The 15,833-nt window shown below is 47.7% G+C and overlaps 1 protein-coding gene across 4 annotated transcripts in view; it reads left to right on the top strand.

The window, feature by feature from the left end:
- LOC145358427 (dynamin-1) overlaps window positions 1-15,833 on the top strand; it is a 263,584-nt gene that overhangs the window by 203,632 nt on the left and 44,119 nt on the right. For all 4 annotated transcript variants that reach the window (XM_080212495.1, XM_080212493.1, XM_080212496.1 and 1 more), the window contains one exon: window positions 9,260-9,371. In XM_080212495.1, the coding sequence (XP_080068621.1) occupies window positions 9,260-9,371 (112 nt within the window). The remainder of the gene's footprint in view (window positions 1-9,259; window positions 9,372-15,833) is intronic.

The following is a 15,833-nucleotide window of genomic DNA, read 5'->3' as shown; positions in this document are numbered from 1 at the left end:
CCCTGAGCGCAGTCTCCTCCGAGCCGCACTGTATTCCTCCGAGGACTAGGGAAGGGAGTGGCCAATGTGCTGCCAAGTTCCTGAGAGTTTTGGGAAAGTCCGTTCCCAAGGCTGTCTCGTCAAGTAGAGCGGAGGTTACAGGGGAAGAGGTGGGATATATGGAAAATTACAAAAAGGGGAAAGGGTGTTCAGTGAACAAGTGGCTTTCAAGGGCAAATTTTAGGATTAGGAGTAACTTATTTCATGAATGATTCTGTTTGTCTTTGGAAGCATTTGAAGGATGTCAACTGCAGCAAAGTGTGGAATGTTTGCCTTATTTTGTCATGGAGGTATAGAAACAGGTACAGTACAGAATGAGACCATTTGGCCCATTGTGTCTATTCTGGCATTGCTGCAACCTTTCTCTTTGAATCAGTTGGTAATTTGCGACATCCATTATATCAGAGGTGGATCCCAATTGGGATTGAAACTATTCCACAAAAATCTCTAAGGCTTAGATTTTACCAGGGTGATTGAAGTTCCTGTGAGGTGATCCAGGATGAGGGAGGCCAGTCGGAGAGTTTAAGAGATCTGGATCAGCATGTTTTTAAGTGTCAAATGATGGGAGACTACAATTCCAAAACGGTAATAGGAGTTGAGTAGTAACTGGGTGATACGGGGTGGGGGGTGATTTCAGTGCAGTGAGATCTCTATGGCTGATGTTAAAGAAACTAATTGGAATAGAAACTCAGTTAGTGAGGTCCATACACAAATGTTCTGAGTACAGCCCTGCATGTACTATTCACAATTTTAAATTGATTTGATTTATTATTGTCACATGTGCTAGCATTCAGTGAAATGTATTGTTTCTTGCGCTCTATATTGGCAAGGCACAACATTCATAGAGAAGGAAAGGAGAGAGTGTGGAATGTAGTGTTACAGTAATAATAAAGGTGTAAAGAAAGATCAACTTACTGCAAGGTAATCCATTCAAAACCTGATGGCAGGAGGGAAGAAGCTTGAGTCTGTTCTTGAGTCTATTACCTCAGACTCTGTATCTTTTTCCCGATGGAAGAAGTGGGAAGAGAGAATGTCCGGGGTGCATGGGGTCCTTAATTATGCTGGCTATTTTCGAGGCAGCGGGAAGTGTAGACAGAGTCAATGGATGGGAGGCAGGTTTGCGCGATGGATTGGGCTTCATTCATGACACTTGGTAATTTCTTGAGGTCTTGGGCAGAGCAGGAGACACACCGAGCTGCGATACAACCAGAAAGGATGCTTTCTATGGTGCATCTGTGAAAGTCCCACCTTGCTTTCTTTTGACTGTTTTGAAGATAATACACACAGGAATGTAACCTGAGCATATGGAACTCTTGCAACAAAATTATCAAAATTTCTATCCCGTGATCGCAGTGAAGTGGGCAAACTCCGGCTGGTATCACTAAGCTCACCAGCACAAGAGTTATATTGCAAATCCATTGAACTGTACAGCAGGGCTGTATCACTCTGACATCAACTTGTGGGGCTGAAGGGCCTCATCCTGTGCTGTAATGACTCCGTGACTATGGTCGTCAGATACAAAAGGACTGGAGGCTGGAAAAGATGACCCTCTGGTGTCACCAGTCGGTTGTAAAAGGCAAAGTTGCCATAGTCCCAGATGACCATAGACTGCTCTCTCTCCCCTTAGAGGGAGGAGAGCTGACTGGTGGTGATTTAACCTGAGGTTCACCACACCCCTCAGGCAAGGAGGAAGATTCATGAATAACCTCAGCCAGTGCTGGAATTGAACCCATTCTGTTGGCATTGCTTTGCATCAGGAACCAGCCGTCCAGCCAACTGAGCGAAACCGACCCAACTTGTCGATAGGGCAACCCTTTCCCTGAATTAGTCAACAAAGGAATTTCGTGCCATCCAGTTACTAAAATTGCTCCTATCAGACTGAGCGTACCATAGAAAGGTGATGTGACTGGCAAGATTAGGCAGGTGCATGTTGACCCGGGTGCCATGTCCGTGTCAGACACCTCGAAACCAGGAAACGAGTCTTTACCCTTGATGGGCACACTGCAATGTGTGAGGTTGCACACTCTACTGGTGGACAGCCACAAGTTCCACTTCATGGGGTTGCGATTGAAAGACAAAGATTTCCTGCTTGCTATCGGTTGTGTGAAGAGCCTCAGTCCTGGCTATGGTTCAGTGGCAGGTAAATTGGGAGCAAGCTGCAGCTCAAAAAAAATTACCAGGCTTCATTAGCAGGCGAGGCCCTGAAAGGAGAGGTGGTCAGAGAGATTAATGAGTGGTACGGTGGCACAGTGGTTAGCACTGCTGTTTCACAGCGCAAAGGACCTGGGTTCGATTCCCGGCTTGGGGCACTGTCTATGTAGAGTTTGCACATTCTCCTTGTGTCTGTGTGGGTTTCCTCCGGGTGCTCCAGTTTCCTCCCACAGTCCAAAGATGTGCATGTTAGGTTGATTGGCCATGCTAAACTTGTCGCTTAGTGTCCTGAGATGCATAGATTAGAGGGGTTAGCAAGTAGATATATAGGGTTACAGGGATAGGGCCTGGGTGGGATTGTGGTCGGTGGAGACTCGATGGGCCCAATGGCCGCTTTCTGCACTGTATGGTTTCTATGATTAATCAAAGACCCAAAACTGTGGGGAGGTGATGGTCTAGCGGCATTATTGCTAGAATATTAATCCAGAAACTCAGCTAAAGTTCTAGGGATTCGGGTTCAAATCCCGCCACGGCAGATGGTGGAATAAAATTAAAGGAAAGAACCTACTAATAATCATGGATCGATTGTTGGAAAAATCCATCTAGTTCACTAATGTCCTTTAGGGAAGGAAATCTCCAGTCCTCACCCGGTCAAGTGAGTCCAGAGCCACAGCAATGTGGTCGACTCTCAATGGCCCTCCAAGGGCAACAAGGGATGGGCAATAAATGCCGGCCCAGCCAGCGATACCCATGCCCCACGAATAAAAAAAATGCACTGAGGAAGAGGAATGCATTGAGAAGGGAGGGCAAGCGAGTCAGTCAGGTAAAATGGTGGGCGATTTTGAGAGCAAGGGATTTATGAAGGTGACAAGCAGAGGAAAAAGTGAAGTTTGCAAGAAAATGAGATGAAAAAGTTACAACAGGGCTCCCAGGTTCAGGGACGTGGGGTCTTTTCCTCACTGTGTTCAGCAAACTAGCACAATGCCTGTGCTAACCTCCCATCTGCACCATGTTAGTAGATTTGCTTATATTGAGAGGGTGAATAATAGTGTTATGATACTCTGGGCAGAGATTTAATGTGTCATGTCGTGCTTTAAGAATAATGTAGAAAGAAAATTAAACCCCTTTTGCCTTTCCTTATAATCGTGGCAAGTAATTTCTTTAAACCATGCGTTAAGAATATTATACCAGTACACAGCACTTACAAAGCACTGTACTGAATATCATTGGCATCCATAGAGAGTTATAATGTATGGTTATACAGGGGGCCTTTAGAATGAAGGATTCATTGTTCTGAGGGATGTAAAGTCCGGAAGGTTCCTTGCAGGAAACGATCAGTCAAAAAGTGGGAAAGGACAAGGATTTGTTTCTAAGGATAACTAGACCCCATTAGAGAAATGATCTTGTGTTAGTAAGTCATAAAAGCCTCGGGTAACACAGTGGTTAGCACTGCTGCCTCACAGCTCCAGGGACCCGAGTTCAATTCCTGGCTTGGGTCACTGTGTGGAGTCGCATTTTCTCCCTGTGTCTGTGTGGGTTTCCTCCGGGTGCTCCGGTTTACTCCCACAGTCCAAAGGTGTGCAGCTTAGGTCCATTGGCCAGGCTAAGTTGCCTCTTAGTTTCCTGGGATGCGTAGGTTAGAGGGATTAGTGGGGTAAATATGTAGGGCTACGGGGATGGGCCTAGATGGGATTGTTGTTGGTGCAGATTTGATGGGCGGAATGGCCTCCTTCTGTCTGTAGGCGTTCGTTACTTCTGCAATTTCTCCAGTAGCATTTCCATTCAGCATGAGGTTAAGAACAGGTTAGATGTGACCAACTGGGGAGACAGCGACGTAGCGATATTGTCACTGGACTAGTAATTCAGAGACTCTGGGGAATTAGGTTCGAATCCCACCATGCCAGATGGTGAAATTTGAATTCAATGGAAAACAAAATTTGGAATTAAAAGTTTACTGGTCACCATGGAACTATCATCAATTGTCGTAAGAACTCATCTGTTTCACTAATGTCCTTTAGGGAAGGAAATTGGCTGTCTTTACCTGGTTTTGGCCTACATGTGACTCCAGAGCCACAGCAATGTGACTTTTAAACTGCCCTCTGATATAGTCGAGTATGCCAAGGGATGGGCAAAAATGTTGGCCCGAACAGCGACGCCCACATCCCACAAATGATTAGAGAAAAGGATTAAGGGGGCGATTCTCCCAAAAAGTGATGTAAATCGCAGCTATGTTTTCATAATTCAGACTCAAATCTCCCGCATTCTGTGCAATGCAGAGGTCATAATTGGGAATATCATTAAAAGCTCGGGGGGTGGGGCCGATTCATACCAGAATCTGCCATTTCCGGGTCTCTGCGCATGCGCACCACCCCTCACCGCCCCACCCCCCCCACCCACCCCTAACCCCCAGGGCCTGATTGCAGCCTCCACAAGCATTCCCAGGCCAGCCCCGTTCACCACCACCACCAACCATCTCCCCCCCCCCCCCCCACCCCATCCAGGAGTGCCCTGAACTCCAACACCAACCCCCCCCACCCTGGGGGCAGTGATAATTTCCCCCTATCTCCCCACCCTGGCAGAACCCCCACCCCCATGGGGGGGCGGATCCCCCTCCATGGGAGGCAGACCCGCCACACAAAAGGCAGACTACCCCAGCAGGCGACCCCCTACCCCCCCTCCCCCAGTCTGCCCTGATCGCTGGCCTCCCCTCAGCCCCGGCTGACCCCCCCAATGGCAGAGGGACACACCCCACCCCCACGGATCGCTGCTGGGCCCCACCACCAGGCCCCGTTCCCTTGGCACTGCCCCATTCCCGGTGGGCAGTGCAAAGTTGCCCCCTGGGCATGGGCACTTTGCCCACTTGGGCAGTGCCAAAGGGCGCAGGCTGGCACTGCCAGGGAGCCCATGCCCCGAGGGGGGGGGGGGGGACGGGGGGGGACCACCTCCCCGCCGCCTGACCCCCTGGGGGCCCCGATTACTCCCCCCCTTCACTCTGAAAGTGGGGAACTACTCTAAACCCTGCTGGAATGATATTGTACTTGGCAGAGGTGGAGTGGGGCGGGAGATGCTATGGGACCTGGAGAATTCAGTCGCAGGCCCGATCATCACATTTAATTAATATTAAAATAAGATTAAAATAACTTACCTGCTGGTTCCGCTGGTTTCCAGCGTAGTCCCAACCGCTCCGGATATCTGGGAGATGCGCGTGCGTCAAGAATGCATGTGTGAATCCTGCAAATCGGTGCACACGTGATTCTCCCGCCTGTGCGCTAATTTTTTAGGAGGAAAATCAGCGCTAAATTTGGTATCAAGGTGAACGCAACGAGAAAGTCCATTCAGATTTGGAATCTTATACACTGCGTGCCGGTTATGAGATCAGGAAGAAAGCAAGAGGCAAAGGGGAATCTCATTAAAACTGGACAGCCGATAATCACTCTGTTATGCCAGTGGCACGGATGTGGGAATGGTCTAATTCCCCTTGTCATGTCAACACCCACGGAAAAGTTGTGCTAAATTCTAAAGCAGATTCAAGTCCACCAAGCACCATTTTGGAAATTTCAGACACTAATTATGACCATTGATGGTACTTTATTGCTGACATCTCTTGTTTCTCATGCACCCAGAAGCATCATTAGGTAGGTGATCTTGGCCCTAGTAGCTTAGGTTGAGTTGCTTCAATTAGGTTCTGCTAAAGACGGGACCATTTCTTTAGGGTTTGGTGAGTTGTGTGCATGAGATGTGTCCCGGTCCACTTACCATGTAGTTGTGTGGTTCTGCACTTGAGCGTGGGAATGGCAAGTAGCTTCCCAAAAAGAATGTGACCCACCATTGAACTTTGGGTTGCCGAATGAATGGTGTTGATGGCCAATAGAGATACAGGGCGAGACTTCAAATGATTATAGACAGTCCTTTCTCAAGCCTGCATTGAGGATGGGCTAATAATACCCTAGCCAGACTAAAGCACAATGCCCTGTGTGCAGTTAGGAATGCTGTCTATATTTACTCCACTCTTGAATCCCCTAATTGACCCACTGTGGTTAGCGCTGCTGCCTCACAGCTCCAGGGACCCGGGTTGGATTCCCGGCTTGTCTGTGCGGAGTTTGCACATTCTCCCCATGTCTGCGGGGATTATGCCGGGTGCTCCGGTTTCCTCCCACAGTCCGAAAGACGTGCTGGTTAGGTGCATTGGCCATGCTACATTCTCCCTCGTTGTATCCAAGCAGGCACCGGAGTGTGGCAACTAGGGGATTTTCACAGTAACTTCGTTGCAGTGTTAATGTAAGCCTACTGATTAAAAAAACCAAGGTTAAGCCTAAAAAGAGGCAATAATTTCTGTGTAGCTGTAATAAATCGAGAGCAACTTGATGTGGCTTGCATTAACAAAGGCTTCATTGCCAACAGTAAGTAATTATATATATAGGAGGTCAAACTGAAATAAAAAAGCAATTGAGCAACTCGCCTGGGTGGCTTCAACTGTGGGACCTCCTCATAGAATCCCGACAGTGCAGCAGGAGGCCATTTGGCCCATTGAGCCTGTACCAACAACAATCCTATCCAGGCCCCATCCCCATAACCCCATATATTCACCCTGCTAATCCCTCTGATACTCAGGAGCAATTTAGCATGGCCAATCCACCTAACCTGCACATCTTTGAACTGTGGCAGGAAACTGAAGCACCCGGAAAAAACCCACACAGACACGGGGAGAACATGCAGTGCTCACCACTGTGCCTCCTCAACCCAGGGTGCGCGTCTTTGCTCCTGCTCAGCTACCCCCCCTTGACAATCCATAGGGTCTGGCCTGATTACATATCCGTCCAGTAAAGGCCCCTTACCACAGCACCTGTGTACAGTTTAACACCAAAAACCGAAAAGATTTTGTGTTATATTTAGCTTGGGAATTCAGATGTAGAAATATCAGTTGCTAAGCAACATGACTGAAGAATTTGAACTGCACTCGCTGCCCTGACCACCTTCAGTCCTATCTGTGTATGACCACAATCTGATTTTAATTTTGTTCCAATGCGCCTCTGAGTCGCTAGTTCCCAGTCAAGACCCAAAACTCGCCCTTTTAAATTATCTCCACTGCAGAATGATGACAGCCGAAAGAACACAGCCAGACACATCAGAATTCAAACTTGTCTACTCCAGCACCTGCCCCAGATGTTACCTGATTCCCTCCCTCCCCAATTTAGGATCCTTTAACCTAATACCCTGTAGGGAAGGAAATCTGCTGTCCTTACCCAGCCTGGCCTAGATGTGACTCTAGATCCACAGCAATGCAGCTGACTCTTAAATGCCATCTGAAATGGCTCACTGAGTTCAAGGGCAACTAGGAATCGGCAACAAGTGTTGGTCCAACCAGTGATGCTCACACCCCATGACTGAACTTTATTAAAAAGATTTTAAGTTCCAGGTGTGGCGTCAACTAACTTACTAGAACACCGGTGGCATGGTGGCACAGTGTTAGCACTGTAGCCTCACAGCACTAGGGACCCAAGTTCAATTCCAGCCTCGGGTGACTGTCTGTTGAGATTCTGCACATTCTCCCTGTGTTTGCGTGGGCTTCCTCCAGATGTTTCAGTTTCCTCCCACAGTCCAAATGATGTGCAGGTTAGGTGGATTGGTCATGCTAAATTGCCCCTTAGTGTCCCAAGATGTGTAGGTTAGCTGGATTCCCTTGATAAATGCATGGGGTTTTGGGGATAGGACGGGGTGAATGACTGGGTAAGATGCTGTGTCAGAGATTCGGTGCAGACTCGATGGGCCAAATGGCCTCCTTCTGCAGAGAGTCATAGAGATTTACAGGATGGAAACAGGCCTGTCGGCCCAACTTGTCCATGCCGTCCAGTTTTAGACACTAAGCTAGTCCCAATTGCCCGCATTTGGCTCATATCCCTCTATACCCATCTTACCCATATAATTATCTAAACGCTTTTTAAAAGACAAAATTGTAGCCACCTGTACTACTACCTCTGGCACAGTAGGGATTCTCCTTCAGTGTAACCCAAACAGGCACCGGAGTGTGGTGATGAGGGGATTTTCACAATAACTTCATTGCAGTGTTAATATAAGCCTACATGTGACACTAATAAATAAAAAAAACCTATGATTCATTGTCTTGGTGACACTGGCTGACCCTGTGACAAGAGGATTTGTGCTCCAATTGCGTCTCATTACTAACAAGGGTTCCTTTAGGTTTGAGGCTGGGGGAAATAGGGGGGGGTCCTGAAATCCATTCTCCTCACACACACAGCTCAGTATTTAGACAGTGGCGGAACTCTCAGCTGTCAGCTATCGTGGCCTTGAGTTGGTCTAAAGTGAGGCCTGGTAGTCCCGTTCGTACCAGAGCCTGCTTTTCCGTTTGCCATCACCTCCTCTGAACGTGCCTAACCTTTTGAGCTGGGACACCCTGACTCACTCACTCTCCCCCCCAAGAAAAACAGACTCTGCAATAGACACAAAACGCCCCCAGCCAAGAAACCCCTAAAAAAACAACTCTCCAACACACACATCACTTGGGCATCTATCCCAGCCCCCGGAAACGTATAAACCCCCAATCTAGCAGCCCCCTCCTCCTAACACACATCACCTCAACAACCAGCTCCCCCCAAACACCTAAAATATGATAGAAGCAGACCATCACCCTGTTTTCCTTTATTCTTTCTTTCTCACACACCCCCCACTTACTCCTCTTCTGCCACGCTGCAGTATCCCCCAAGCACCACCCTGCACAAAGCTACTACGGATAATAGTATCTAATATATCAGAAGAAAAAGGCCCAAGAGGCAAGAAGACAACAAGCCACAAGACAAGGGCAAGGCATCACAGGGAGCAACAAGGGTCGGATGTGAGCCAAAAGTGACAGAGCATGAAGAAAAGCGGATATGTCCTCCCGCTATCCGACCCCACTCACTGAAAACACCATTAAAAGTAATAGCCAGAAACTCCCTCAATGCTCGCAGTCTGCAATACTCCCGATTCCCAATTATACTGTTCTGTACTCTTCCCAGTCTCCCCCAGTTTGTAGCTGCTTTTTCTCTTTCTTTTCCCCTTCCCCTCGCTGCAGGAACGTTTACAAGGATTACCGGCAGCTGGAGTTGGCTTGTGAGACCCAAGAGGAGGTGGATAGTTGGAAGGCATCGTTCCTACGCGCTGGTGTCTATCCGGAACGAGTGGGGGTATGTGTCCTGAAATGGATGTGTGTATACTTAGCCTGTGTGTACATGATATGTGTATAAATATAAGTATTTATATATAATATATTATTATATATTATATATGTGCATCGTTACATTTACAATGGATAAGTCACAATAATAGCCCATTGTCAAAATGCCTGAGAAATCTTTTATTTCTAGGAGTTTGAAGGGAAATTAAGACGCTACCTGGTTTCTCTAAGCTGGAGATTTTTTTTCTCTGTTAACGGAATATCCAAGGTTTTTGAATTGCCTCAGTTAAAAGGGAGGAAAGATAACTCAGCTCTGCTGAGTTCCCTATCTCCGACATGTGGGCTGGTGTCGTGGGCGTTTGAACTGCCACCAGGCGGTGTCTGTGCAAGGGTGTGATGGCTGGCAAGGCTCCTGACCACTGGGAGGGAGAATGGAGGAGCGAGCGAGCAAGGGAGTCGTCGCGGAGCACTTGCACAAAATTTCTGGTACTCCTCCACCTCGCCCCACCCCCACCCCCCTCATCTCCAAGCCAATTCCATTATCGTGGAATTCTGGTACCAAACTCAAGTGGTTCAGTTTGCCTTTTCTGTGCACTTGCATTGGCAGGCTATTTGACTGTGGGGGGCATCACAGCTGAGTCCAATTAGTCTACACGTCTACCAGCTTGGGTCACCCAAAAGAACCAGTAAAGGGCAGTTGACTGCACTGGGGAGTGGAAACCTTTGCTAGTTTATCCTTTGCTTAACTCTCATGGTGCACTGGAGGGTGGGAATGGTAGTTTGAGGCCTCCTGTGTTTTACTTCCCGTCACTCTGTCTTAACTTGGCACCGACTTGGGATTTACCTGCACTGGGAAGTGTTTTCATCCAACCGTGCAGTGCTGAGAGAAATCCCTCTTAAATCAAACTGTCAGCTGTTGCTCAGTGGCCTGTGTTCTGCTCTCTGACTCACAAGCACAGTGTCTCAGCTGGAACTTTGCAGCTCAGTACAGAGGGAACCCCACACTGTCAATGGTGTCCTTTTCCCAATGAATCCTTAAATCCTCTCGGCATTACATTGACAAAGAAACTGGGAGGTCGTAGGATCATAGGATCCCTACAGTGCAGAAGGAGGCCATTCAGCCCATCAAGTCTGCACCAACTCTCCAACAGAGCATCCTATGCCAGGCTGTATCCCCGTAACCCTATATAATTACTCTACTAACCCTCTCCCTAATCTACACATCTTGGGACACTAAGGGACAATTTAGCATGGCCAATCCACCTAACCTGCACATTTTTTGGACTGTGGGAGGAAACCAGATCATCCGGAGGAAACCCACGCAGACACGGGGAGAATGTGCAAACTCCACACAGTCACCTGAATCTGGAATTGAACTTGGTTCCCTGGCGTTGTGAAGCAGCAGTGTCACCATGCCACCCCATATCCCTGACATCCTGACTACCATTCATCCCTCACCCAACATTGTCAAAAATACGTCATCTGCTCCATTTGTTGCTGATTGGGGGTGGCAGGGTAGCACAGTGGTTAGCACTGCTGCCTCACAGCGCCAGGGACTCGGCCTTGGGTCACTGTCTGTGCGGAGTATGCACATTCTCCCCATGTCTGCATGGGTTTCTTCCGGGTGGTCTGGTTTCCTCCCATAGTCCAAAGATGTGCGGGTTAGGTGGATTGGCCGTGCTAAATTGCCCCTTAGTGTAAGGGGTACTAGCTAGGGTAAATGCACGGGGTTATGGGATAGGACCTGGGTGGGATTGTGGTCAGTACAGCCTCGATGGGCCAAATGGCCTCCTTCCGAACTGTAGGATTTTGTGATTCTCTGATTGTGGGAGCTTGCTGTGCACAAAATGACTGTTGTGTTTCTCAAATTACGAAAGTGTCCACACTCCAGGACATCTTGAAGCTCTTGACAGTTGGTGCAGTATTTTTCACATCGTGAAAGGCGCTATATAAATGTAAATCTCTCTTTTCTTTAATGGATGGAGACAATCTGAATGGAGAGTTGTCGAGTGGGTGGGGGGTGGGAGTGGCGGTGGGGTGGGGAGCTGTAAAGTTGATGTTTTCCAGGCCATTTTACTTTTTAGCTCGGAATCACTTTCTGTTTGTTTATCAACTGGGAAGATATTTGTCGGTGGGTTGGAATGAGGCACTCAGCCTGTTTGGGCTCCTGACTTGTGAGTGATCTTTCCAAAACCCTCATACTTGGGACTGCTGTCAAAGCGTCTGGAGTGAAGGCAGGACCACACTCAACAGGGAAATTATTTAGCTTTAGTCAGACAAGCACACACTCTGCCCAGGAATTTATGTGCAAATATTTGTAAATCAGTATCTCCACCCCCCACCACCTCCCCCCCCCCCCCCCAACCCCCATGGCCCTCCCTATTTTACGTGGTAAATGATGTGGCTGATTGAAATTTGGCTGCATCCCCGTTGAATGTTTCAACCTGGGTCTCCCTGCACAATAGGAAACTCTGTCATTCTTTCCATGAGATTCAGCGCTTACATCTGGTAGACCACAGTCCTGTCCACATCAGCACTGCGTTAAAGCACAAAGACAGCCCACAAACAACCAGCAAAATGGGCAACCTTCCTCTTGTGTTAGTTTTAAATAGAGATAAATAAGCAGCACACACACACACACACACACACACAGACACACACACACAAATGCATACACACACATGCACATAGACATACACACATACACACACACACTCACACACACAAATGCATACACACACATGCACATAGACACACGCACATACACACACACACTCACACACACACACTCACACACACACACAAATGCATACACACACATGCACATACACACACGCACATACACACACACACACGCACATACACACACACACACACATAGACACACACACACATGCACATAGACACACACACATACACACACACACTCACACACACACACATAGACACACACACACACACAAATGCATACACACACATGCACATACACACACGCACATACACACACACACATAGACACACACACACACATGCACATACACACACGCACATACACACACACACACACATAGACACACACACAAATGCATACACACACATGCACATAGACACACGCACCTACACACACACACACATACACACAAATGCATACACACACACATGCACATAGACAAACACATGCACACACAAACACATAGACACACACACACACGCACAAACACATAGACAAACACACACACACGCACATAGACACACACGCATACATACACACAAGCGCATACACACATACACACACACACAAACACACATGCACTCATGCACACACTTACATGCACACGATACACACTGACACAAACATACACTCACACACATATACTCACACACGCACTCACTCACACGCACGCAAACACATTCACACACACACTCTCATGCACTGAGAATAACTATCACTAAAGTCACATTAATTGCACTTTCCAACATTTTATCCATATCCTAGAATGTTAGAGACTAGGATCTGAGGGCACAGCCTCAGAATAAAGGGGTGACCCTTTAAGACCGAGATGAGGAGGAATTTTTTTTAGTGGTGAATCAGTGGAATTCATTGCCACAGACAGCTGTGGAGGTTATTGGGTGTATTTAAGACAGAGATAGAATAGGAATATAACAGAGGTGGCAAGGGGCCAGGGGAGTGTGGTGTGGGGCAGGGCCTTGCAAAGGTTCATTGACCTTGGGCAGGATTTTCCAGTTTTGGGGCAAGTGCGACCGGGAACTTTCACTCTCTCTCTCACTCTCCTCACACACACCATGAGACGTAGGAACAGAAGTAGGCCATTCGGCCCATTGATTCTGCTCTGCCATTCAATGAGATCATGGTGGAGTTTTTCGGCTGTGCTCGCCCTGAAACCGGAAAATCCCGCCAGAGGTCAATGGACCTTTCCATGGTCCGTCCCTCTCCTGCTCTGATTCCCATGGCGGGCAGATCGGGAAAATTCAACCCCATGACTAATCTGATGTGAAAATCCTAAACTCCACTTTCCTGCCTTATCCCCATAACCCTCGATTCCCTCACCGATTAAAAATCTATCTCAGCCTTGAACATACTCAATGACGTAGCCCCTGTGGTAAACAATTCCACAGATTCATTACCCTCTGAGAGAAGAAACTCCTCCTCATCTCTGTCTCAAGTGAGCGATCCCCTTACTCTGAGACTCTGCCCTCTGATCCTAGACTCTCCCACAAGGGGAGACAGTCTCTCAGCATCTCTCCTGTCAAGTTCCCTGAGAATCCGATCTGTCTCAATAAGATCACCTCTCGTTTTTGGAGTAGAGTCATAGAGGTTTACAACGTGGAAACTCTTTGACCCAACTAGTCCATGCTGCCCTTTTTGAAGCTAGTCCCAATTGCCTACATTTGGCCCACATCCCTTTATACCCACCTTAACCATGTAACAGTCTGAATGCTTTTAAAAGACAAAATTGTACCTGCCTCTATTACTACCTCTGGCAGCTTGTTCCAGACAATCACCACCCTCTGTGTGTAAAAATTGCCCCTCCAGACCCCTTTGTATCTCTCCTCTCTCACCTTAAATCTATGCCCTCTAGTTTTAGATTCCTGTATCTTTGGGAAAAGATATGGACTATCCAGCTGACCTATGTCCCTCATGATTTTATAGACCTCTATAAGATCACCCCTCAGCCTCCTACGCTCCAGGGATAAGAGTCCCAGTCTATCCAGCCTCTCCCTATAACTCAAACCATCAAGTCCCGGTAGCATCCTAATAAATCCAGTAGACCATACAGTCTCCGTCTTGGTTATACTCATCAACTGAACTCTTTGAAGGGGGTTGATATGGAAAGATTCACAAGCCTCTGAGTGAAAAAGATTTTCCTCACCTCAGTCCTCAGTGGCCGACCTCTTTCCTAAGACTGTGATCCTGTGTTTTAGCAACACCACCCACCCGACCCCCCCATAACTTCCTCCCCGCGCAGGGGAAACAGCTCCTCAGTATCGACATTGTCGAACCCTCTCAGAACCTTTTGTGTTTCATTGAGATCAATTCTTTTACTCGGCAAATCCCGTGGAATATAAGGCCATTCTTCTTAACAGCTGCTGGCTGACAATAGGGAAGATGAGTAATGGAATATTCTGGCAGTTTACGCCCCACTGCCACTGCCAGCAAGGATAGTAAATTTGGCGCTTAGCCCAATCCGCGTTCACTGCAGCGGGACTGGAGAATCCCGCTGGAAAATTCCGGCCATGGTGTCATACTGGTGTGCTCGGTGAAAGAGCTGGGAGATGGGCAAGGAGGGGGTAGATTCTGTGCATGGGGATGGTCACTCTGAATTCAGAGTTGAGGAGGAACTTCTTTACTCAAAGGGTGGTGAATCTCTGGAATTCTCTGTCCGTTGTAGTGATGGAGGCTACCTTGCTGAATATATTTAAGTCACGGGTAGATAGGTTTCTGACAGAATTAAGGGTTATGGGGAGAAAGTGGGAAAGTGGAATTGATCCACTTCAGATCAGCCATGATCTTATTGAATGGCGGGGCAGGCTTGAAGGGATAGATGGCCTACTCCTGCTCCTATTTCTTATGTTCTTATGTTCTAACAATCTGCTGTACCCAAAGCCAAATACTGCAGGTGCTGGAGATTCAAAATAAAACCAGAAAATACTGGAAAGACGCAGCAGATCAGGCAGCATCTGTGGAGAGAGAGAGAGAGAGAAACAATTAAAGTTTCAGGTCAATGTGCTTTCCTCAGCAATGGGAGATGTTGAGTAAGGAACAGTTGTTTAGTGATGACCTGGCCTGGATCTCAACCCTCAAAAGTGAAAAATTGCTCAATTTCCTGTCTCCCCCCACCTATGTCAACTCCCCCTCAACGAATCATAGAATCCGACAATGCAGAAGGAGGCCATTCAGCCCATCGATTCTGCACTGACCACAATCCCACCCAGGCCCTATCCCCATAACCCCATGCATTTACCCTCGTTAGTCTCCCTGACACTAAGGGGCAATTTAGCATGGCCAATCCACCTAACACGCACATCTTTGAAGTGTGGGAGGAAACGGGAGCACCCAGAGGAAACCCACGCAGACACGGGGAGAACGTGCAAACTCCGCACAGACAGTGACCCAAACCGGGAATCGAACCCAGGTCCTTGGCACTGTGAGGCAGCAGTTCTAACCACAGTGCCACCGTGCCAGCCATTAATGCAAAGAATTGTCACAAGTAACTCATTCACAATCATATGATATCCTATGGTGAAAATGGGCTTCCTTCAAATTCCTTGCTGTGAGTTAGATGTTGTTTTATTTAAAGGAAGAATGTCCCTGTCTCATAACAGTCAAACCACACTAGGTCACAGAAACATAGAAAATAGAAGCAGGAAGAGGCCATTTGGCCTTTCGAGCCTGCACCGCTATTCATTTTGATCACGCAGATCAGCGAATTCAATATCCTGATCCCCCTGC

Source organism: Carcharhinus amblyrhynchos, chromosome 25 (genome assembly GCF_965287045.1).
Source record: "Carcharhinus amblyrhynchos chromosome 25, sCarAmb.v2.hapA, whole genome shotgun sequence".
NCBI lineage: Eukaryota > Metazoa > Chordata > Chondrichthyes > Carcharhiniformes > Carcharhinidae > Carcharhinus > Carcharhinus amblyrhynchos.
Note: the sequence above shows the minus strand (reverse complement) of the source record. Positions and strands in the feature narration are given on the sequence as shown.